Genomic DNA, 23768 nt, shown 5'->3' with positions numbered 1-23768 from the left:
CCAGTTCATTGATCCAAGTTATCCTACCTGTTCGATGTAACCGCATTCTTATATGCCTGTTAATTGTTATAATGTAAACCGAAATGATATGTAAATTTGCTACATGAATTCCGGTATATAAAAATGTTAAATAAATAAATAATAAATAAATTATCCTACATCTCCCACCCTCCAATATCCAGCAACTTAAAAAATTCCCAGATCAAACCCATTTTTCCCTTCCCTACACCTTCCCAACTCTCACCCTTCCCGTTAGGCCCACCACTTCATATAGCCGCAAATACCTTCATTTTATTCTTCCTAATAGCAGTAAGATGTTCCACCTATATATATCTCTTCTAGCCTCTTATGAACTTGCTCCATCAATGGAGTTGCCACTTTCCTCCAATTAGCCACAATTGCATACCTTGCAGCATTAAGAATTTGAGAAGTTAATTTGTTCATCTCATGAGAATTTCCCTCCATGTCCATATTAAAAAGGTACAATAAGAAATCCCAACGAGACCAAGATGGCTGCCTGAAGGAGAGATGCGTCTGACATGCTCTGCTCTGGGCTGAATTATTTCCTCTGTGTTTGGCGTTTGAACAACATGCCGCATACAAAAAGGAAGGTTAAACTGCGGGATATACCTTGTCTATCGTCTCCAGTAAGTCTGTCTCAACAGAGAATTCAGAGCTTTTTCACTGCTGGTCCTGGTATTTCTCCACGAGTTGGAGGCGCTGTGAACACTGCTGTGGAGCAAAATGCAGCATCACTTGCCTTGTTCATCTCCCTCCCTCCCCCCCCTTACACCGGTAACATCTGTGAAGTGCAACGGATAAAAGACTCTGCGAGAGTGGAAACCACGTTTGGGCTAGATGCCGAAGGAAATCAACTGAACATGGTTAAGAATCTTGAAGTAAGTGAAAATGTGAATGATAGAGAAAAGTCTGCCAGATAATAAGTTTGATCAACAAGAAGTAACGGCGTCAGCTCCTAGGGGGAAGGGAGGAACCACCAGTGAACACAGAGGTGTGGAAATAGCTGGCGGAGGAGATATAGTTGCTGATATTCCTAAAAGGACTTTGCAAAAACTCTCTGTAATAACTTTGGACAGTGTTTGGTCAGCTATAATATCGTTAGAAAGATCAATATCTTTATTAGCATCAGCTACAGCTGAGGCAAATAGACGTTCACAAGTTTTGGCTGGAGTAAATGTTACAAAAATAGAAGATCTGGAACAAAATGTGGTTTAAATTCAAAAGGTGCAAGGAAGTTTGATACAGGAGGAAATGGATCGAATGAAAAAAAGCTGGAAAAGATAGAAAATGGAGCAAGATATATGAACTTGAGAATATTGAATTTTACTCAAATTCAGTATATTTCAGTTCAAGACCAGTTTAAGAGATATCTACAGGAAATTTTAAAAGTTCCATCTGAGGCAATGCCACCTTTGGCTTAGATTTACTTTGTATCCTTTGATAAGAGAAAAGATCAGTCTACTGTTAATATCTCAGCAATTTTGGAGGCTTTGGGTGAAGAGTCCACTGAAAGATTAGGAACAGTGCTTGTTAAGTTTATATTTCCTTCTGATAGAGATCTAGTCCTCAAGTTATTTCTGAGAAACAGACAGTTTCATTATTATGCGAAAGCACGCAACTCAACAAAGGAGAAAAGAATTTCTAGCCTTAAAACAACAAGCTGTGCAAATAGGAGCCCAGATTAATATATGATACCAATGCAAATGCATCATGAAAATAAATAATCTGAAACCAGATGATTTTATGTCATTTTTTGAAGCTAAGTCACTGATCGGGAATACTGCTAACTAGTGTTATCGCATAAGAAGTGAAAGTGGGACTCTCCTCATTTCCTTTTATATTGAGATTTGATTATGAATATTGCTCCTAATTGGATTCTTAGGGGTAGATTTTCAAAAAGCGCGCCTTCGCGTACTTTTGTTGGCGCATCAGGCGCATCAGGCTCGCGTAAATCCGGGCGGATTTACGCGAGCAGGGCTCTTAAAATCCGCCCCTTAGTCTCCTCAATTGCATAGTATCTGGATATTTAATCATATAATGTTATGGGAGAGGAGGGAAAAGGGTAAAGAATATTGTGAAATATTTTTGTTTGAATAGATAATGTGATGGTAAAAATTCTCTACTTGCCCTTTCCTCTGATCAATATAGTTTATGTTTTCCATATTGTAATTTTGGAGATTTAATATCCAATATTTTGATTGACATTGTGGGGGTCATTTTCAAAGGAGTTACGCATGTAAATGTGACATACTATCGTAGCAATTTTCAAAAGCTATTTACTCGAGTAAAGTGCACTTACTTGAGTAAATCCTATGGACAATTCAATGGCATATATTGTAGCAATTTTGAAAAGCCCACTTACTTGAGTAAAGTGTATTTACTCGAGCAAAAACCAGTTTTGCTCGAGTAAATGCTTTTTAAAATCTACCCCTGTATGTCAGATATACATTAAAAATTTAATAGAGAGTAAATTACAAAAAAAAAAAATAAGGAATCCCAACCTACCTGCCCTCCTGTCATCAACTTAATAAAACTTTGAATCTCCCCTCAATAAGAGGCAATCACCTTGCATCCCCACCAAATATGCCCCATAGTGCCCAGCTCCCCACATCCCCACCAGCAACGTACAGATACCTTACCATATATCCTGTTTAACCTGTATGGAGTAAGGTACCAGCTGTAGTACACTTTCAATCTATTTTCCACCAAATGAACAGAGAGGGATGATTTTACCACCAATTCATGCATATTTTCCCAATCCTCTACAACTATATCAATATGTAAATCCTTCTCCCAATCTACTTCATGTTTTAATTTAGCCTTGGGCCCTTGCAACAGAATTTTATACACCTGGGAATGTCATTCCCTTAAGACTGTTTTGTTTAGAACAAAGCACTTCCATCTCTGTTGCCCATTTACCCAAAGCATCCTTTTCAGTCTTGTGATCTATATAATGTCTTATTTGAAAATAAATGAATAAATCAGCATTAGTCAGCTTAAACTTATCTCCTGCAAAACTTGCCACAGAATATCCACTATTAGTTGCCCCAAAACCCTAAGTCCCATCCTTTCCCACTTCTGAAACACCCCCTCCTGTAACCCTGGCACAAAACCCCTATTATATTTGATAACAAGTGGAGATAGTTTCCCCCCATGATCCCAGCTATGAAACATATTTATCCCAGATTTTTAACATATTCCTAACTTAATCTCACCAGGAATCCTGTGTTTTCTCTCCACCCATGGATAAGACCAAATAGGACAATTATGCAGAGCCAATTGCTCTATATCCATCCAATGTTTAACATTCCCCTTCTTTTGCCACTCTACAAAAGCGTGGAGTTGGAAAGCCGCATACTTCTCCATCTGAAGCACTCCCAAACCTCCAATCCCCTTTGGCCAATAAAGTACCGGTATATGTCGACTTGCTCTCGGGGGCCAATGTCTTCAAATAAAATTCAGAAATTTTTTCTAGATCTGATTAAGCATAAGCTTTGGAATCTCAATTGGAAGAGCCTGAAATAAGTATGATAAGCGAACCAATCCATTCATTTGCAGCACTGCCACTCTACCTACCCATGATATAGGCTCATTCGTCCAAAGCTCCAAATCTTTAAATAATTTTTTCACCAGCGGATCATAATTTAGGCCTATTAATTTATGTCTAAACACTGTGAGATTAATACCCAAATATCTAATAGAGAGGGAAGCCCATTTAAAGGGGAATTATTCCTGAAATCTCCCAGCCTCCTCCTTTGAGACCACAATAGTTAAGATGTCTGACTTCATATGATTCACTTTAAAGCCCTAAACTTTACCATAGTGGCCAATTTTGTGCATAAGAGTATCCAGTGAAACTACAGAGTTAGAAATCGTAAACAAAACATCATCTGGATATAATGATATACGATACTCTTTAGCTCCTATCCTAAATTAAATAAAATTAAATAATAAATAATAATGCCTTGAAGAACCTGAGACTCCCTTATTTTAGATGCAAAAGGTTCCATAGTTAAAGCGAAAAGTAGTGGAGGTAGAGGGCAGCCTTGACACATACCTCTCCCTAATACAAAAGACTTAGAGTATCCTCCATTGACTGTCAGTCTTGTAGTAGGAATATTATAAAGCTGTCTAATCTACTTATAATAATTATTTCTCAATCCCACCTTCTGTAATACTGCCCACAGATATGTCCAGAGTATCTGATCAACTTTTACAGCATCGAGCATGAGCAGGACAGCCGGAATCTTATCTTTTTGCAGACCCCATATCAAATTTAACACCCTCCTTATCAGTCACGTGCCTCCCAGAAATGAAGCAGGATTGATTCTCTTAACATAAATCAAATATGAATGAACTAGACAATCTAAACAATTAAGTTTTTCTGAGGTGTAGAAATCTCCTGGGGGTGGCATCTGAAAATGGATTAGTTTTGCATGTGCATTAACAGGAATGAAACTCTTTTCTAAGCCAGGATATGTTGGAAATGAGCTCTTAAACAGTACAGTGTCTCCTTTTTATCTTCAGGGAGTAATCCTCTAGTTAGGTCCATGAACAGGTTAAACCCTGGCCTATAACTGCACCACAGATATTATGATCACCTGAAGAGTCTACAATATCGCTACCACCATCATTACCCCTAGTGCTGAGGCTAAGGGTGACCAGCATTTAATCCCAGGAAATGCGGAGACAGTAGGAATTTTTCTTCTTCTTCTTCCTTCCTTTTGTACTTCAGGCATGTTGGTAAACTCGCTGCATCTGGGCATTACAGTTGCAGGTTTGAAACTTGAGACCATTGGTCCTGTCCGATCTCTGGATAGAGTGGCAGACCTGGAAGAGCTGAGGCAAACACAGAGGTACATTGATGAGACCTTCAAGGCCATAGTAGCCAAGTCTCAAATCCAGTCTGGCAGCCCCCGTGCTGCCTTGGATCAGAAAGGTCTCCCAGTAGGAGAGCATCACCCTGGTGAAGCAGGAGGTGATCCTGTAGCAAGGACCTGCTCTCCAGGTGATGCACTGTCCTCTCACACAGAGGATGAATCTCCCAGGCCTTCCGCCCAGGAGGGAAGAGTTAGGTCAGCCATCATAGTTGGTGATTTGATTATTAAAAATGTTGATAGCTGGGTGGCTGGTGGACATGAGGACTGCCTGGTAACTTGCCTGCCTGGTGTGAAGGTGGCAGACCTCACGCGTCACCTAGATAGGATTTTAGACAGTGCTGGGGAGAAGCCGGCTGGCATGATACATGTGGGCACCAACGACATAGGAAAATGTGGGAGAGAGGTTCTGGAAGCCAAATTTAGGATTTTAGGTAGAAAGCTGAAATCCAGAACCTCCAGGGTGGCATTCTCTGAAGTGCTTCCTGTTCCACGTGCAGGACCCCAGAGGCAGGCAGAGATCCAAAGTCTCAATGTGTGGATGAGACTAAGGTGGAAGGAAGAGGGTTTTAGATTTGTTAGGAACTGGACTTCATTTTGGGGAAGGGGGGCCCTTTTCCAAAAGGATGGACTCCACCTTAACCAGAGTGGAACCAGGCTGCTGGCCCTAACCTTTAAAAAGGAGATAGCGCAGCTTTTATACTAAATGATAGGGGAAAGCCAACAGTCGCTCAGAAGCATATGGTTCTGAATGATGTATCTTTAAAGGATACTAAGAGAACAAGGACAATAGGGCATCCCAATAGAGAGGTTGCCAAAGGGGATCAGGTGCCTTTAAGTAAAGTCCAGAAAGATTCCAAATTACCCCTGTCAACTGATGAGCAGATTGTAAATACAAACAGGAAACATATTTTGAAATGTTTATATAGAAATGCTAGAACTCTAAAAAAAAAAATAAGATGGGAGTTAGAGTACATATCACTGGATGAAGAGAGAGATATAATTGGCATCTCAGAAACCTGATGGAAGGAGGATAACCAATGGGACACTGTGATACCAGGGTACAAATTATATCAAAATGATAGGATGGCTCAAATTGGTGATGGGGTGGCACTATATATTAAAGAGGGCATTGAGTCAAACAGGATAAATATTCTGCAGGAAAGAAAATGCAATGTTGAATCTTTATGACTAGAAATTCCAGGTGAAAAAGGGAATAAAATAGTAATGGAGTTGTATTGCCATCCACCTGGCTAGAATTAACTAGCAATGAAATGCTAAAAAAATTAGGGAAGCTAACAAAATCAGCAGCTCAGTAATAATGGGTGATTTCAATTACTCCAGTATTTACTAGATGAATGTTACATCAGGACATTCTAGAGAAGTAAAGTTCCCAGATGAAATAAATGACTGCTTCATGGAGCAGCTGGAACAAGAACCACCAAGAGGGGAAACTATTTTAGACCTAGTCCTTAGTGGAACACAGGATTTGGTGAGAGAGGTAACAGTGTTGGGGCCACTTAACAATAGTGATCACAACATTATCAAATCTGGCTTAATAACGGAGGGACTGCAAAACATAAATCTTCTACAACAGCATTTAACTTTCAAAAAGGCAACTATAATAAAATGAGGAAAATGGTTAGGAAAAAACTGAAAGGAGCAACTGCAAAGGTTAAGAGTTTACCTCAGGAATGGATGCTGTTTAAAAATACCATCTTGGAAGCCCAGAACAGATGTATTCCACACATTAGAAAAGGCAGAAAGAAGGCTGAATGACTACCAGCATGGCTGAAAGGTGAGGTGAGAGAGGCTATAATATCTACAAGAACATATTTCAAGAAATGGAAAAGGGATCAAAATGAAGAAAACAAGAAGTAGCATAAGCACTGGCAAGTCAGATGCAAAGCATTGATAAGAAAGGCAAAGAGAAAATTTGAAAAGAAGCTTGCCATGGAAGCAAAAACTGATTTAAAAAAGGTTTTTTTTCCAGATACATTAGAGGTAAAAAGCCTGTGAGAGAGTCAGTTGGACCGTTAGATGATCAAGGGGTGAAAGGAGCATTTAGGGATGACAAAGCCATAGCAGGAACTAAATGAATTCTTTGCTTCAGTATTCACTGAGGAAGATGTAAGAGATATACCCATGTCAGAAATGAAATTCAAAGGTGTTGATTTAGAGGGACTGAAACTAATTTCAGTGAACCTGGAAGATGTACTAGAGCAAACTGACAAACTGAAGAGTAGCAAATCACCTGGACTAGATGGTATACATCACAGAGTGAAAGAACTGAGAAATGAAATTGAGGATCTGCTACTGGAAATTTGTAAACTATCAATAACATCATCTACGATACCTGAAGAATGGAAGGTTGCTAATATAACACCAATTTTTAAAAAGGGACCAAGGGGTGATCCAGGAAATTACAGTCCAGTGAGACTGACATTTGTGCCAGGCAAAATGGTAGAAACTATCATAAAGAACAAAATTGCAGAACATATAGATAAGCATAGTTTAATGGGACAAAGACAACATAGATTTAGCCAAGGGAAATCTTGCCTCACAAATGTGCTACTTTTTTGGAGGGCGTAAATAAACATGTGGATAAAGGTGAGCCAGTTGATGAAGTGTATCTGGATTTCCAGAAAGCGTTTGACTAAGTCCCTCATGAAAGACTTCTTAGGAAATTAGAGAGTCATGGGATAGATGGCAGTGCCTATTGTGGACTGCCAACTGGTTAAAAGATAGAAAACAGAGAGTAGGGCTAAATGGTAAATTTTTCCAATGGAAAAAGGTGAAAAGTGGAGTGCCCCAGGGATGCTTTTTAATATATTTATAAATGCCCTGGCAATGGGAACAAGTGAGGTAATCAAATTTGCCAATGACATAAAATTATTCAAAGTAGTCAAATCACAAGAGGATTGCGAGAAATTGCAAGAGGACATTGCAAAACTGGGAGATTGAGCATGCAAATGGCAAATGAAATTTAATGTAGAGAAGTGCAAAATAATGCACTTAGGGAAGAGTAACCCAAATTATAGCTACAAAATGCAAGGTTCCGCATTAGGAGTCACTACTCACGAAAAGGATTTAGGTGTCATCGTTGAAAATACGTTGAAATCTTCTGTTTAGTGTACCGTAGCAGCGAAGGAAGCAAATAGAGTGTTAGGGATTATTCGGAAAGGAATGAGAATAAAACAGAGAATATCATAATGCCTCTGTATTGCGCCATGGTGTGACCTCATCTTGAGTATTGTCTTCAGTTCTGATCACCACATATCAAGAAAGATATAGCAGAATTAGAAAAGGTACAGAGAAGGGCGAGCAAGATAATAAAAGTGTTGGAACAATTCTCCTATGAAGAAAGATTACAGAGGTTAGGACTCTTCAACTTGGAGAAGAGATGATTGAGGGGAGATATGATGGAGGTCTATAAAATAATGAGGGGAATGGAACGAGTAAACGTTAATCAGTTGTTTACTCTTTCGAAAAGTACAAAGACCAAGGGACACACAATGAAGTTAATGGGTAGTACATTTAACACTAATAAGAGAAAATATTTTTTTACCCAACGTATAATTAAGCTCTCGAATTCATTGCCAGAGGAAAAGTCCATTAACAATTATTAAGGGCGAGTTGCAAAAATCCACTGCTTATCCCTGGGATGAGCAGCTTGGAATCTTTCTACCCCTTGGGATCCTGCCAGGTACTTGTGACCTGGCTTGGCCACTGTTGGAAACAGGATACTGGGCTGGATGGACCGTTGGTCTGACCCAGTATGGCAAGCCTTATGTTGTCTCGATATTATATAAATAGGTTACTATAATAAAGGTGCACAGCAAGGCTTGGCGAAAAAAGTTTCCTCTATTAAATTATTCTCTCCCCCCTCAGGTCTCTTCTGTGTAGGGAAGTACATGCTGGAGTCCAAAGCTTAAAAAGGGCGAAAGATGAACAAACTGCTTTGCTACAAAAAAGTTGCTGAAGAAGAACATGGGCGTGTCAAATATCAATGCTACCAAAGGCAATGTAAATAAAGAAACTTCAGCTCAGTGCATCAAGAGATTAGCAAGACCGAGAAAACATGCTCTTCCGTGAGTCAGCTGTTTAAAAGGAAAAGCAATTTCATCAATGAGAGAATACCTGTGGAAGGGTACAGTATAGAACATCCTGATAAACTAAGTACGGTAGTGCACAAAGGAACTTACAGGAAGTCATTGTTGCGTGCGCTATACACAAATTGGAATTAGTGTTATTTCCATCTATGTCTTTTTGCAAAAAAATGTACAGTTTGGGTTGCATACATGCATCAGCTTTACAGTTTTCATAGAAACTTTTACCATGCCTGCATGAATCTGCATGCTCCTTCCTCAATGATCATGCTAAGCAGTCAACAGAGCCGGTCAGCGGCTGGAAGACAGCCATCCCGCAATACTGAACTCTGTCTCCCTCTGATCAATGGGTTATCTCTGCTGCATGTGATCATCAGTACTGCATTCGCACTTAGTCTCCGTATGTTCTCTGGTGACACCCCTAAGCTCAGAAGCAATGGGGTCAACAGACTGATATTCTCCTGCTGAAGGGAATGTGGGTAAATAGGATCTGGGATTTATTTAAATGTCTTCAGTACTGTACTGCTTAGCCATTAATGCTAAAAAAAGACAGGATATCACCTTCCATTTAATTTACAGAGAGGAAGCGACAAGGGGGCCTTTTCTGTTTTCACTGCACAGTATACTGAGCCCTCAGTGTAAATCTAGCTTTGACAGAAAAGAAATGAACCCTGGCCATTTATCTTGCAAGATGTTTTTTATACTTGCCAGCCACTGTGTCTCTTGTAGCCAAAGTCAACAGATGCAGTGCCCGAGTTTGTGATTAGATTTGAGAAATGTTTTCATGGTTGTTGAATGTTGAAAAGCCCTGTAAAGCATTTCTTGTCACACATGACAGGCGACAGAGTTCAGCCATGACGCTTTAACATTTATGCAACATTTATGCCTCTCCACCCCATTCTTCTACATTTATCCCATGTCCATTTAAACAGTGCTTCCAACTTACTACATGCATAAACCTAAATATAACTGTGAAGCAGTATACACAAGAAGACCTCAGAATACCTTAAGGGATCAGATCTGGCCAGGTCCATCTTAAGCTCAGACATCAAGGAATCCTAGTCTGGGATGAGTATCCTGGGAAGAGGTCTATCTAGCCAGGCCCAGGAGGGAATAGAGAGGCCCTAGGGATTCAGGAGGAACCTTAGGAAGCCCAGACCGAGAGGCTGTAAGTTGAGTATTTGCTACTTTTTCTTTTATAAGCTGCAAAGAACTACAGAGTTGTTTTTCTGTTCTGAATTAATAAAAGTTCATGAATAAGCAGCCAGAGCCCAGCCTGCATCTATTCTCTGGCCAATTTGACTGCACATGGTGCCACAATAGTATAAACAAAATCCCCCAAAGCAATTCTACTTTAATTTTCATATCTGCAAGCCCACTGCCAGCAGATGCATGAAGATTATTGCTGGTGCTCTCAGCTTCCCCACTGATCGTACAGCAGCAGCAGAAACAGAAGTAAACAAAACGAGAACCCAGAAGTAATCCAGCCTACTGTCTGGTCTATGCATATGCATGGACCTGGGAAAAACATGCCCCTAGTCAGAATCGTGCTGATGAGCCTTATGAGCTATTAGGCTTTCTAATCATTAGGTAACTTGATATATTTTAAATCACACTTATCTGTCGCACTTACCTTATCTGAATCCACTGACTTGAATTGATGAAGCCGTGGGCTGTTGTGCTTATCTTATTGAAGTCCACTGACATGAATCGATGAAGCCGACATCACGATGTTTCGGAGCTAAAATGCTCCTTCTTCAAGGGCTTAGCGTTGATGATGGTGGACTGTGGGTGGACTGACAATTTAGTTGTCAGAACAGAAACTTTCTGCTGACAACAAAAGCGATGTTGAAAACTGTCACTGCTGACTTTATTTAAGGCTGTCTGCTAGCAACTGTTTTGGCGATGCGACGGGCTGTTGCTGCAGGCTGTGTTAGCGATGCGAGCGGCTCTTGGCACAAGAAGGGTGCTAAACCAGTTAAGCATCGTGATGTCGGCTTCATCGATTCATGTCAGTGGACTTCAATAAAATAAGTGCGTCAGCCCACAGCTTCATCAATTCAAGTCAGTGGATTCAGATAAGATAAGTGCGACGGCGCCAGCTAATCACACTAGAAACACAGATAATTGTGATTCAAAATATATCAAGTTACCTAATGATTAGAAAACCTAATAGCTCATAAGGCTCATCAGCACGATAGCCATCAAATGATGGCATCGTATGAAGGTACACTTGACACAGAAATGAGCCATCCCATATAGCAAGTTTGTGTATTTTATGTGATTTCAATACATGCTATAATCTGGGTCTTTTTCAAGTAGTGTCCTAGTCAGAATCATCATGTCCTGATTTATCCTCCAAAGGTTGTGCCAATACGGACACCAAACAGAAAAGTCATTGGGCTGACCTGGGCGGCCACAAGGACAGACACACATATGTAGAGCCACGGAGATCTCATAAGCCTTATTTGGAATGAAAGATAACAAAAATAAAGTGTACACACGCTCTACATTCTGCAAATCTTTTGTAGAGTGTTATAGAGAGGGATCTGAATTGCTCCCTATGAACGCCATTTCTTTTTTCTTTCTTTTATTACCAATAGGCTCCACAACTGCTGCCAGTGATGTTCTGCCCATTATGGATTACAAAGCACAAGCAATACACGATTCAAAATGCCAAAGCATTTAAAGAAAACGTCAGTTAAACACAAATAAGAATTCTTTCTCCAAGGCTCTAGGAGTGAACAGAAAGATTAAAAGTAAAAGACCTGTAACATTTCTTTTCAGCTCAGGTCTCCTATGCTCAATAAGCAAGAAGAGGTCCGCTTGCTAATATGTAAAAAGATTTACAGCTCTGCTAGGCAAGACTGGCACTCCATCTTCTATACAGTTTGTTTCATAACCAGACTTTCTCAAGGCCACCTTGAGCTCTTTTAGGGTCCAATTTACTAAGACCTTTCCCCTGCCAAGAAGTTGCCATGCTGGGTCAGACCAAGGTCCATCAAGCCCAGCATCCTGTCTCAAACAGCGGCCAGTCTGGGCCACAAGTACCCGGCAGATTTATTTCTTGTATCCTAGGCCTGTGCAAAGGTATTAGGCGCCCTAGGTGAACCTTCTACCTTGCGCCTGCCCCCCACGCCGCCAGTCCAGGCTCCGGCCCTGACCTCATTCACTCAGACAGGCCCCCTCTTTTATACACCCTTAGTTTCCCTGGTTCATTCACACACGCACCCTTACACAGGCTCCCTCTCTCTCTCTCACTAACACTATTGTTCACTCGTACACACACAATCCCGCTCATTCACACACACACACACACACAGAGGCACCGCCTGTGGCCCGCCGAGGCAGTTTCTCTCCGTTACGAGGAGGATGGACACTGCTCGCGGCCCACCGAGTGTCTGCTTTTCTCAGCTATGAACAGGATGGGCACTGCTGGCGGCCCATTGAGTGTCTGCATGTCTCGGCTGCGAGCAGGATAGGCTCTGCTTGCGGCCCGCCGAGTCTCTACTCCTCTCGGCCATGTGTGAGATGGGCTCCTCTCGCGGCCCCATAGGGCTGCTCTTTGCTGCCCCTTAATAGCTGGTGCCCTAGCGACCGCCTAGTTCGCGTCTTATGGGATGCACCAGCCCTGCTTGATCTCAGTCCCAGGGATAAGTGTTGTTTTTTCCCCCAAGTCTACCTGGCTGATAACTGTTTATGGATTTTTCCTTCAGTAAATCTGGCCTTCAGTCTGTAATAAAAGTTTGGCAATTATAAAGTCTTTTACAGTGCCTGTGCGTGTTACGCGTGCTGTCCAAGGCAGATCTGTGGCACGGCCCCCTCACCTTTCCACAATGACTCCAGCCTCTGGTTCCTCCTCACTAGCAGCAGTGGGCTGCCAGCTCTGACCTTGGGTCTCCTCCGGTGCCTCTGGCTCTTCCAGTCCCCAGCGTTCCAGGTCATGATGCTACTGCTCGTCAGGCCTCTCTGTATGGCCCGCGGAGAGCCGCCCCTCCCTAGGCGCACGCGCATCGCTAATCCTTATGTAGGGACCGTGGCAGGAACCTGGTCGTGGCCCCGGATGATGACGCCAACCTCTTCATAGTATTTAAGCTTAGGCCCTGCTCTGTTGCCTTTGTAACAGGTCTCCTCACTGGTCGAGTGCTCGTTGCTACTAAGAGATTCGTTTCTACTCTACGTTCCTGATCCTCATTGTTCCTGGTTCCTGTTCCCTCGCTCCTGCCCTGTCTATGCTTCGGATTGATTACACGGACTTTGACTTTGCTTTGCCTGATTAAGCTACACCCGATCTCCTGAACCTGACCTCCACTTTGTCCGACTACGCTATTGACTATCTCCGTGATCAGACCTCTGCTTCGATTGACTACGCTATTGACTTCTCTGTGATCCAACCTCAGCTTCGATTGACTATGCTACTGACCATCTCCGTGATCAGACCTCGGCATCGCTTGCCACAGCCTCTGGATTGCCGCTGTCCCTGACTCAAGTCTACCATTGGATGCCTCTTCTGCCTATTCCCTGGACGTGGGCTTATTAGGCTTCGGCCTACCTTTGCTCGAGCGCCCTCAGTCTGCCTTTGTTTCATTGGCGCTGGAGTTTCCAGAACCTTTCCCAGTCCAGAGTAGGACTACACCATCCCTCACCTGCTGTCTCTGGGTTGAACTAACTTTTCCTGCTATCCTATCTCGAGGCCCACCTAAGTCCTCGAGACTTAGGTGGGCCTAAGTGACGGTCCCGGCACCCAAAGGCTCAATCCGCGGGGAACGAGGGCTGGTATAGGTGAAGCTCCAGTGGACTCTGCCCATCAGCCCACTCCACCTGCCGATGATGGGGACCCATAAGTCTTCACTTACGGGTTGTGTCAACCCCACCTCGGCCCAAGGGTCCATCTCCGACGCATCAGTGCGGAGCTTTGTGTCAATTTCTTTGCTACTTAAAAAAAAATATATATATATACATAAATATATATTTTCCTTAAAAATTAAGGAAATAGGAAATGCATGGAGTCAATTTTATACCCGCCCATTAATTTTTTCAATTGCTAGAAATGGGATTAAAGCCACATGTGTTGTTTTTCGACATCATATTGCCCTGATAGGTTGTAAGCAAGCCTATAAGCACACAATAAAAAAAATAATGTAAAAACAACAAGATGCGTGCTTACTGGGATGGCCATTGTTATTTTTGGCATGGGGGGAGATGGTGGGTTCTACTAATCGATTTCCTAATCGCATTTGGACTGTAATGGCAAGCAACCAGGGAACGAAGTCACATGAAGTAATGTTACCCCCAGATGCAGGCATATAAAAGTTAATTGAAGTCGCTTTACCTGGTTATTGGTGGCTTTTAATAAAGACGGTGGCTCATTCCGTAGCGGTGATGAGGCACAGCTGCTTTCACTATCACTCCCGTCACTCAAACTGACCCTGAGAAGAGAGGACAAGAGCTAGCAATCAGACTTAAAACACAGATGTGACTCGGTGACAGTGCTGAGGGACCTGGGTCTGACCTCCCTGCGTCAGCCGGGGCCGAGGAGGAGACAGCAGCAGCAGTGCTTACGGCCCCTGGGGGTGGAGAAGTCCTGGTTATTGCAACATGCCCAGTGGCTGGATGACTGCAGAACTCCGGCAGGAGCTCTGGGGCGCGGTCCCCCCAGGGGCCAAGGACACTCTCTAAAATGTCCGGGCTAAGTGAGTTAGGAAGAGACATAAAATAGGGGGGAAATTCCTGGCAACTGTGAGTGAAGGCCCCTGTGGCCAGATCTCAGCTCCGGTTCCAGGTGAGCTGGAAAGGCAAATAAGCATGTGGGAACTGCCAGAACAAAAAAAAAAAGAATGCAGAGGACTTTGCGATGAGCACGCAAGGAAAGCAGCAATATAGGATCATAAATATGTTGCATAACTTGGAGTTCTAACAGCGAGTTTGATCTGTGTAGAGCATATAATGTCTGAACGCTAGATAAAGACTTGAATCTCACTAGTCAGAAGCGGAGGCAGAGCTATAATTCACAAGTGGTAAAAGCCCTGCATTAAAAAAAAATAATAGTAAAAGAAAACCACCCAGTGATGACACGTGCCTCTATCCACAGAGGGTCTGCCCTTCCCCTACAGGGAAGGGTTGGGTAGTGGGAGGAAGACTGGTCTCAGGGGGGGGCTCGCTGTTTCTTATTGTTCACAGCTGTCTCCGCCACCGCCTGCTTCTTTGCCATAAGCTGGCACAAAATCATGAAGCAAGGGACGGTCGTTACCCGTACTACAGGAAATGGCGAGCTGCTCCGTGATGCCACTAGGACTGAAAGAGGCGGGAGGGCAAACGACATCGAGAGATAAACCAATAAAAGTTTTCTTTTGTTTTGTTTTGTTTTTTTTTACAGAGTATTCTCCTCAGGCCAAGATATTTTCTATGACACTGCATTTAACATTTTAATAGTGAGTTTCACAAATTTTATTCTCTTAGATAGCAGTGAAAAGTAAAGCTCATCACCTACCACCTCTTGAGTGCCTCAGCTCTATAAAAATGTCTGCATAATCTGGGGGTTAAACGGAAGAGCCTGTAAATTCCTCAGTAATATACTGCCCTTGACTTGGCTGAACGCTCACGATAAGCTGCTGCTGCTGCTGCAGCTGCGCACCTACCTGCGGCCTCGGCTTCCTGCGTGAGCATGGACCGTTCTCTCCGCTTCGGAATCCACGTCCTCGATGTCCTCCGACTCCTCTTCGTTTTCATCGGAATGGAGGTCTTTTATAATGGATCTCAAGGGGCCTGGGCGGAAACCACGTGGGAAAAAAAAACATTTAACAAACCCACTCCAAACCTTCACAGCTGAAGTTAGTCACTGAATTCCATGTTGGGCTTTCAGATGACACACAAAACAATCAAACCGTGAGCTATTATCTGAGGGTGGAGGGTGTCTGATACCTGTCTTACCCCAGAAGCCATTTTGAGGCCTGCCATGCAGAGCCAATGGTCCTCAGACCTGGCATGGGATTGGCGTGTTCAGAAAATAGGACTCTCTCTCTCTCGGGAACTAGGCTCTACAGTATATTCTATCCAGGCCATCAGCTTCTGCCCAACAGTGGCAACCTCCCATGCCCAGGCCAAGGACACTTCTACTCATTTATCTGCTATGTTATCTCATCAGCCAGAAACTGTCCTGTACACTCGCAGATCTAACCTCTCTAGTTTGTACACCTCTCAGAGGGCATCCTGTTGCAAGAACTTTTTAAATAAATGAAAAAAAAAAAAATCAGTCAATAAAATATAAATCTAGTACCCTATGAATGCCTTTACAAAAGTGCTTTGCTCAGATCTGCAGCCTCTCTTTAATCAAGACAGCTCACCCTCTTGACTGGGGTTCACAAATGCTGGCCTCCTGTTACGGTGTGCCCCAGATTAAACAGTAGGGAAAATGCACACAACAGCTTGGGAAAACAAGAGGCCCCTAGCTGCAGAGAAAAGGATAAACGGCTCTGCAAGCACTCTATCTTCAGTAAGAGACTATTAAAAACAAGCTAAAGTGACATATTTGTAAATAGAACATTTTGTTAAGGTTAAGCTGTGCACTGAAAAAGCACAGTGCAATAAATCATGGCTTTCCAAGGCTACACAGCTTTTGTCTGCCTGTTTTAGATCTATTTAGCTTTAGCCGTTCACTTTTATTTCAAGGTCAGCTCCTGGTCAGATAAACGCTTGGCTAGGGTTTGGCTGGACAACGCATGGCAGTCTCGTATGTAATATTACCCCAATTTCTTTCTGTGTGCACTGGCATGAAATCTCCAAGAACTGAGCAGAATCAAGTTCAGATTTTGTCCCTTTGGCTCAGCATCTCACAAAAGGGAACTTAACATCACATATTACAAGAAAGCTTGTAAAGGCCAGATCCTGGGATAGAGATCAACTGAAAAAAAAAGGGGGGATTTTGTTCTTATCACTGCTAAATACATTTGTGCGCCACACCATGTTCATACCCCTGCTTTGTCATCTAAAAGACTGAAGCAAAGTGGAGTGGAGGGGTAGCCTAATGGTTAGAACCAGGGAAATCAGGATTCAAATCTCACTTCTTCCACTGCCGCTCCTTGTGACCTTGGGCAAGTCACTTCACCGTCCACTGGCTCAGGTACAAACAGACTGTGAGCCCTCGGGGGGCAGGGAAATACCTACGGTACCTGAATGTAATGCGCCTTGAGCTACCAACAAAAAAGCACGCGCTAATAATAACCTAATGTGACTCTGGCTACTGTGATGGTCCACATATCTATGATAAAGATAGATAAAGGTCACCAAATAAGTTGTACATGATACTAGCTACGTCACAAATATATGGAGTTGGTCCAATAAAAGGGTCTCAGTTGCAACTTGTTTGTTGACCCTTATTTCTGTGTTGCTCAGAAGAGAAATGGTGTGCAGAAGAAAAACTGATCACTGCCAGTGGCTACAGACCATCAACAGCGATCACCTCAATGAGGAAACAATTACCGAGATGCTGGATCTGGGAACACAGTCCGGCTTATCAAACACGCCAGGGCTCATCATTAAGCGAGCCAGGCAAATGCAGGCTGCTAACCATCTCGTGTGGACTGGAGAGCAGCAAATGTAATGTCAATTTTCAAAAAAAGGGCTCCAGGGGCGACCCAAGCAACTACAGAGCAGGGAGCCCAACATTGATGCCTGGTAAAAATGGAGAAACTATAATTAGGAACAAAATCACTGGTCAAATGGAAAAGCATGATTTAATGGGAAAGAGCCAACATGGTTTGCTGGGACAGGGACATCGTGCCTTGCTAACATACTAAAATTCTTTGAAGGTACAAACAAGCGTCCGGAGAAAGGAGAGCCGATCGCTACAGTGCATTTAGATTTCCAGAAGACTTTTGACAAAAGTCTCCATCAGCGATTCCTCAGTAAACTAAAAAGCCATGGTGCTGTTTCCCTGTGGATTGGTAACTGGTTAAAAGACAGGAACCAAAGAGTGGGACTAAAGGTTCATTCTTCCAAGTGGAGAAGGGGAATAGTGAAGTGCCCCAAGGATTCGTCCTGGCACTGATGATTTTTAACTTATTAATTAATGATCTAGAAAGGGGTGCAATGAAGGAAATGATCAGATTTGCAGATGACACAAAAATATTCAGGGCATTTATTTATTTAGACATTTTATATACCGTCATTCCATGTAAAGATCACAACGGTTTACAATAATGACATTCATAGTTACAACTCAATAAACAAACAAGCAAAGACTGGTTACAGGGGTGGTATTCATAGGAAGGCATTCACCTGTCAAGCGAAATTTTCTGGTACATATTAATCTAGTACATATGTCAAATGGTATGGATAATTAAAACGAAAGGATAGTTTTCACGACTTAGTGGGTTGTTTTGAGAATTTTAAATTCTCTCGTTTGATTTATTCTTTATGATTTATTATCTTTTGTCCTTCTTGTCTTTGTGATTCTGTATATTCTAATGTTTTTATGTTAAATTATATGTGTTTTTGAATAGCTGTGTTTTTAATTCACATCTAAATCTCTTTCTATCTGGTAAAATACTAAGGTCTCAGGCAGAGAATTCCTAAGCATTGGACCCGCTATGGAAAAGAGTCGATCTCTTGCTTGCGTTAGATGTGTGCTCCGTATTGTGCGGATAGTTAGGGTAGTTAAAACACAGGCAAGATTGTGAGAAACTACAGAAAGACTTTGTATGATTGGAGAACTTGGCATCTAAATGGCAGAAGAAATTTTATGTGGACAAGTGTAAAGAGATGAACATAGGAAAAAATAACCCTAAATTTAGATATACATTGATGGGTGCTGTATTAGGAGTAATCACCCAGGAAAAGGATCTAGGAGTTATTGTTGACAGTACATTGAAATCCTCTGCTCAGTGTGTGGCAGTGGCCGAAAAGCAAACAGAATGCTAGGACTTATTCGGAAAGGCACCACTTTGAGTGCTGTATTCAATTCTGGTCACCCCATCACAAGTTAGAAAAGGTACAGAGTTAGTCAACAAAAATGGTTAAGGTGTTAGAACAGCTTCCTTATGAAGAAAGGTTAAGGTTCTTCAGCTTGGAGAAGAGATAACTGAAGGGGATGATTGAGGTCTACAAAATCATGAGTAGAGTAGAACAGGTAGAGAACAGTTATTTTCCCTTACAAATACCACTAGGACATAAGAACAGCCATACTGAGTCAGATTGAGAGTCCATTAATTAGGGGACACTCCTTTAGCTAACAGGGAGAAGATGTAAAACCAAATGGAGAAAGTGTTTTTTCATTCAATGCACAAACTGTGGAATTTGTTGCTGAAAGATGTGATCAAGACAACTAGCATAGCTGGGTTTACTAAATGTTTGGACATGTTCATGGAAGAGTAGCCCATAAATAGTTATTAACCTGGTAACTTAGAGTGACTCACCATTTGACACAGGGAATAAGCAACAAAAAAGTGAATCTACTTTTAGGGATTCACCACTGTCAGAGAGAGGATTCTGAGCTCAATTGACCTTTGGTCTGACCCAGCATGGTACTTATGTTCTTAAGTCAAATTCTGAAAAGCTGAAATAACAGATACCATCTGAAGACCAAATCCAATTAAGGCAGCTGTGTCCTGTGCACTCAAATGTACAGCAGAACTGTGCAATACTAGTCCTTAAGGGGATAATCTTCAAATCATCATCATCAATTACATGCTCTTCCAGTGAGTGAGCTCAAAGTGCGTTATAAAATAACAAGGTTAGCAAGGACCCATGTACAAAGAACAGAGTAAGAATTACATAAAATGCAGAGTGCAGACAATAACAATAGCCAACTGGGACCATCACATGAGAACCAGCAACAGGGATTACAAGGGGGGCATGAGGGAGAACAAAACAGTAGTAACAGCCAATAATGTCAATCACTACAAGGCAAGATTCAGGGATTTACAAAGCTGAGGAGTTAGGCAGGAAGAGCAAGTGAGCCACATTCATGGGCCAAAGGGCTCTATAAACAGCCAGGCTTTTTTTTCCTGAAGGTTAGGAAATATGTCAGCTTAACATCTAGTGGTAAAGAGTTGCAAAGGGATGGGATACAACTGGCAAAAGTTCTTTCTCTCATGCTAGAGAGCCATTTTTCCTTGGAGCAGGTACAATCAGGTGAGTGTTAGGTAGCATGCGAAGAAGGCAAATGGGAGTGTATACAGAAAGTCGACTAGATAAGTAGGAGGGAGACAGGCCCTTGACTGCCTTATAGGCTAGCAGAAGTGGTGCAAAGGGAGATAGGAAGCCAATGAAGAGATTTCAAGAGGAGGCTGAGCAGTTCAAATTGCTGGAGTTGAGCAGGGACCGTGCTGCAGCATTTTGTACAAGTTGAAAGCTGGCAAGACAGTTTCATTGATAATTTCATATAAAGAGAAGTACAGTAGTCCAGGTGGGAGATTACAAAGGCCTGAATAACTGTAGCTTAGGCAGGAGCATCAAACAGGGAATGGAGATGATGACGTTAACAAAGAGGAAAGGCAGCTGATTTTGAGGTGGAGTGAATATAGGCCTTAAACTTGAGATTAGAGTTCAGTATGACCCTGGGACTTCTGACTTGGATACTGAAGGGTAGAATAGATTCTTCAAATACTACTCTGGCAGGGGGGTGGCAGTGGTCTGATGTTCCAAACCAAAATACGTCTGGTTTTTTGAGCGTTAAGCTATAGTTTAGTGACATGAAGCCAACTTGCTATCTTCATGAGGCAGGTATTTAGGTTAGTTATACCTGGGGGCACAGTAGTTGAATATCTTCTGTATAGGCATGGAATAGCATATGGTATTCCCTGATTAGTTTGCCAACTGGAGCCAAATAGATGTTGAACAAAGTAGGGAACAGAATGGAGCATTGCGGTACAAAGTAATACTCCATGAGTAAGCCAGTGTTTAGTTGCAGAAAGGCTCCTTTGAAAACGGCTTCTCCTCCCCACTCTGAGGGGGGAAAGGCCTGGGACTGAGCGCATATGTGTGAAGAATTTATATTTAACTTCTCGTGCATGCTTCCCGACAGGGAGTCTGCACCTAAAAGCTCTATGGGTACTTCTATTCCTCGGATCCTTGCTGGGAAAGTGGTTTTTTTCTTTTCCTTCTAAAGGGAAACTTCACTGGCCTCCAGACTCCATGCACACTTTTAAAATAGTCATGTTAAATACAAACGAAAGAAATGTGCACACAAAAGAGTAAGTATTTCATTTTGTTTGAAGGAGGAAGAGGCATGCTCCTAGAAGTCAGCGCATTGAATAGTATGATGCAGAAGTCCTGGGTCATGATTTCATGACTCACGTCTATCACTGCCTGGGTGATCTCGGTCAAATCATTTTATCTCCCTGCCTGTTGTGAAAATAAGGGATTTGTCTTCATCTGGCTTCCCTGGTGAATAAATTAAGTTATTCAAGATAGATACAGGTATGTGAGATAAAATGACTTGCCCAAGGTCATACAAAGCCAGTGTTAGAAGCAAGTCTTGAAATCCCGGATCGAGGATGTCTCCTGAACTATACAGGTTAATGTTCTCACCTCTAGGAATACTCCTCTACCTTCTCAAATAAAACAATTGCCACAACATACACACACACACACACACACACACACACACACAGCAAGTGTTCTGTGGGGATGATGTTAGGTAGGAGTTCACTATTTTTTTTCTTTTATTTAAAGGGTACAGGATTAGCGCTACACAAACTAACAGGCCGATACAGTACAGTGCGCTCCGGTGGAGCGCACTGTTAACCCGTGATTGGACGCACGTTTTGGACGCGCTAGCTTTACCCCTTATTCAGTAGGGGTAACAGCGCGTCAAAAACGCGCATCCAACCCCCCTATTAGCGCCCGCAACATGCAAATGCATGTTGATGGCCCTATTAGGTATATCTGCGTGATTCAGTAAGTAAAATGTGCAGCCAAGCCACACATTTTACTTTAAGAAATTAGCGCCTACCCAAAGGTAGGCGTTAATTTCTGCCGGCGCCGACTTAATAACATGGCGATATTAAGTCGGAGGTCCCAAAAGTAAAAAATAATCAAAAAATTAAAAACAAAAAATGTAAAATTGGTCCGCGGCTTGAAAACTGGATGCTCAATTTTGCCGGCGTCCGGTTTCCGAACCCGTGGCTGTCAGCGGGCTCGAGAACCGACGCCGGCAAAATTGAGCGTTGGCTGTCAAACCCGCTGACAGCTGCCGCTCCTGTCCGAAAAGAGGCGCTAGGGACGCGCTAGTGTCCCTAGCGCCTCTTTTTACCGCCAGCCCTAATTTAAATAAATTACATTACTGTATCGTGCGCACAGGAGAGTGTCCTGTGCACACGCTGGGAGAGCGGGCGCTTGCCCACTCTCTCACGATTTTTACTGTATCGGCCCGTAAGTTGGGCTACAATGGATTGCTTGCCTTAACCAACATGAGGGCAATTTTCAAAAAGCCATTTCCGCTGGCAAAACACTGCTTTACCCGCAGAAATGGAGTCTCTAAAAACTGTCCGTGTTTGGTAGCGTAGCACTACTACGATGTGCGTAATTTTTCCTAGCAGGGAAAGGAGGTGCGCCTGAGTCCGGGGCTTGGGGATTGCAAGTCCACGCCTGGTTTTCATTTTTCTCAAAGTGCTGCCCATTACTTTCCCAGGGTAAACGTGCTCTGCGTAAAAAGCTGCCGCTTTCTTTGTGGACAGTTTTGAAGAGGAAAGCTTTCCCTTACAATAACAGGGTAAAGTCCACAAGTAAAAGGTGCCCGCTCGCTTTGAAGGCAGTGTGAAAACCGCCTTCTAGATGGAGAAGTGATGTGGCCGCTTTATGATGACACAGACCCAAAAGGTGCTAACTAGTTCAATGGAAAATTGATATATACCTCTAAACTCTCTGGAAACGGTTTTCAGACCCCCTGCGGATGTTTTTTTGGGGGTTGGGAAGGGAGGAAAATGAAGGAATTACACTGACTCTCCACTTGTTTTTGGCCCCCGGGGGGGAAAGATGATGGCTTCCATGTCCATCTTCTTACGTTTTAAACTTCCGCCCACCCGCACGGGTGAGGGTGGGCTGGCGAGAACACGTGAAACAGAGACGAGCTCAGTTCTACTGCTTCAGGCGAGGGGTAGTGGAAAAGTGGTAGTAATGCAATGGCAAAAATAAGACTAGATTGGAAAAGGCGGAATATGAAATATTTATGAATAAATAAATATTGTAACCACAGACTAATTTCACACTTTATTCTCTTTTGATTTACTTTTTTTTTTTTTATTATTAATACTCGGTACCTTGTCTGTTGTTCTGGGATGGTGTAAAACTGGAACTGGAGCTGGAGCTGAAACTGGCAGGGCTGGGCTGCTCGGACTTGAAAGAAAAGCAAATAAGAGAAAATGAAAATAAAGAATGTCACTGTGGCTACAGAATTACCAGATTGCTCAAATTTGCACTGCTGATATCAGGGAAATGAGGTGGTGGTGGTGGTGTGGGGGCGGGGGAAATAGTATGCACTGTGACCCCCTCTCACACACCTCATTTTCCTCCAGCATTCTCCTCTTCCCCAAATATCATTCAGGACTTGCTCGCCTAGCATATAGTGGTGGCTCCCTCCTCCCTCTGCCGGGAGCATGGAGTCCAGAGTCCCCAGAGCAGACAGGAAGAGCTACTGGGTCTGCTCCAAGCACGCTCTTCCCTGTCCCCACAACAGCAAGAGCAATTGCCAGGGATAGTAGAGGGCAGGGCGGGGCAGCTCGCCTGTGCTCCCGCAGAATCGGCCTCTTTAGCTCCCAGGCCT

The 23768-nt window shown here is 42.8% G+C and overlaps 1 protein-coding gene across 2 annotated transcripts in view; it reads right to left on the bottom strand.

Annotated features, from left to right (window-relative positions):
* MLLT3 (MLLT3 super elongation complex subunit) overlaps window positions 1–23768 on the bottom strand; it is a 476339-nt gene that overhangs the window by 17040 nt on the left and 435531 nt on the right. For both annotated transcript variants that reach the window (XM_029606926.1, XM_029606935.1), the window contains 3 exons: window positions 23266–23341; window positions 15646–15772; window positions 14340–14436 (listed from right to left, as the gene is read on the bottom strand). In XM_029606926.1, the coding sequence (XP_029462786.1) occupies window positions 14340–14436; window positions 15646–15772; window positions 23266–23341 (300 nt within the window). The remainder of the gene's footprint in view (window positions 1–14339; window positions 14437–15645; window positions 15773–23265; window positions 23342–23768) is intronic.

The sequence above is a fragment of the Rhinatrema bivittatum genome, chromosome 1 (genome assembly GCF_901001135.1).
Source record: "Rhinatrema bivittatum chromosome 1, aRhiBiv1.1, whole genome shotgun sequence".
Classification (NCBI taxonomy): domain Eukaryota; kingdom Metazoa; phylum Chordata; class Amphibia; order Gymnophiona; family Rhinatrematidae; genus Rhinatrema; species Rhinatrema bivittatum.
The sequence above is the reverse complement of the archived record's forward strand: the minus strand, read 5'-3'. Positions and strand labels throughout refer to the sequence as shown.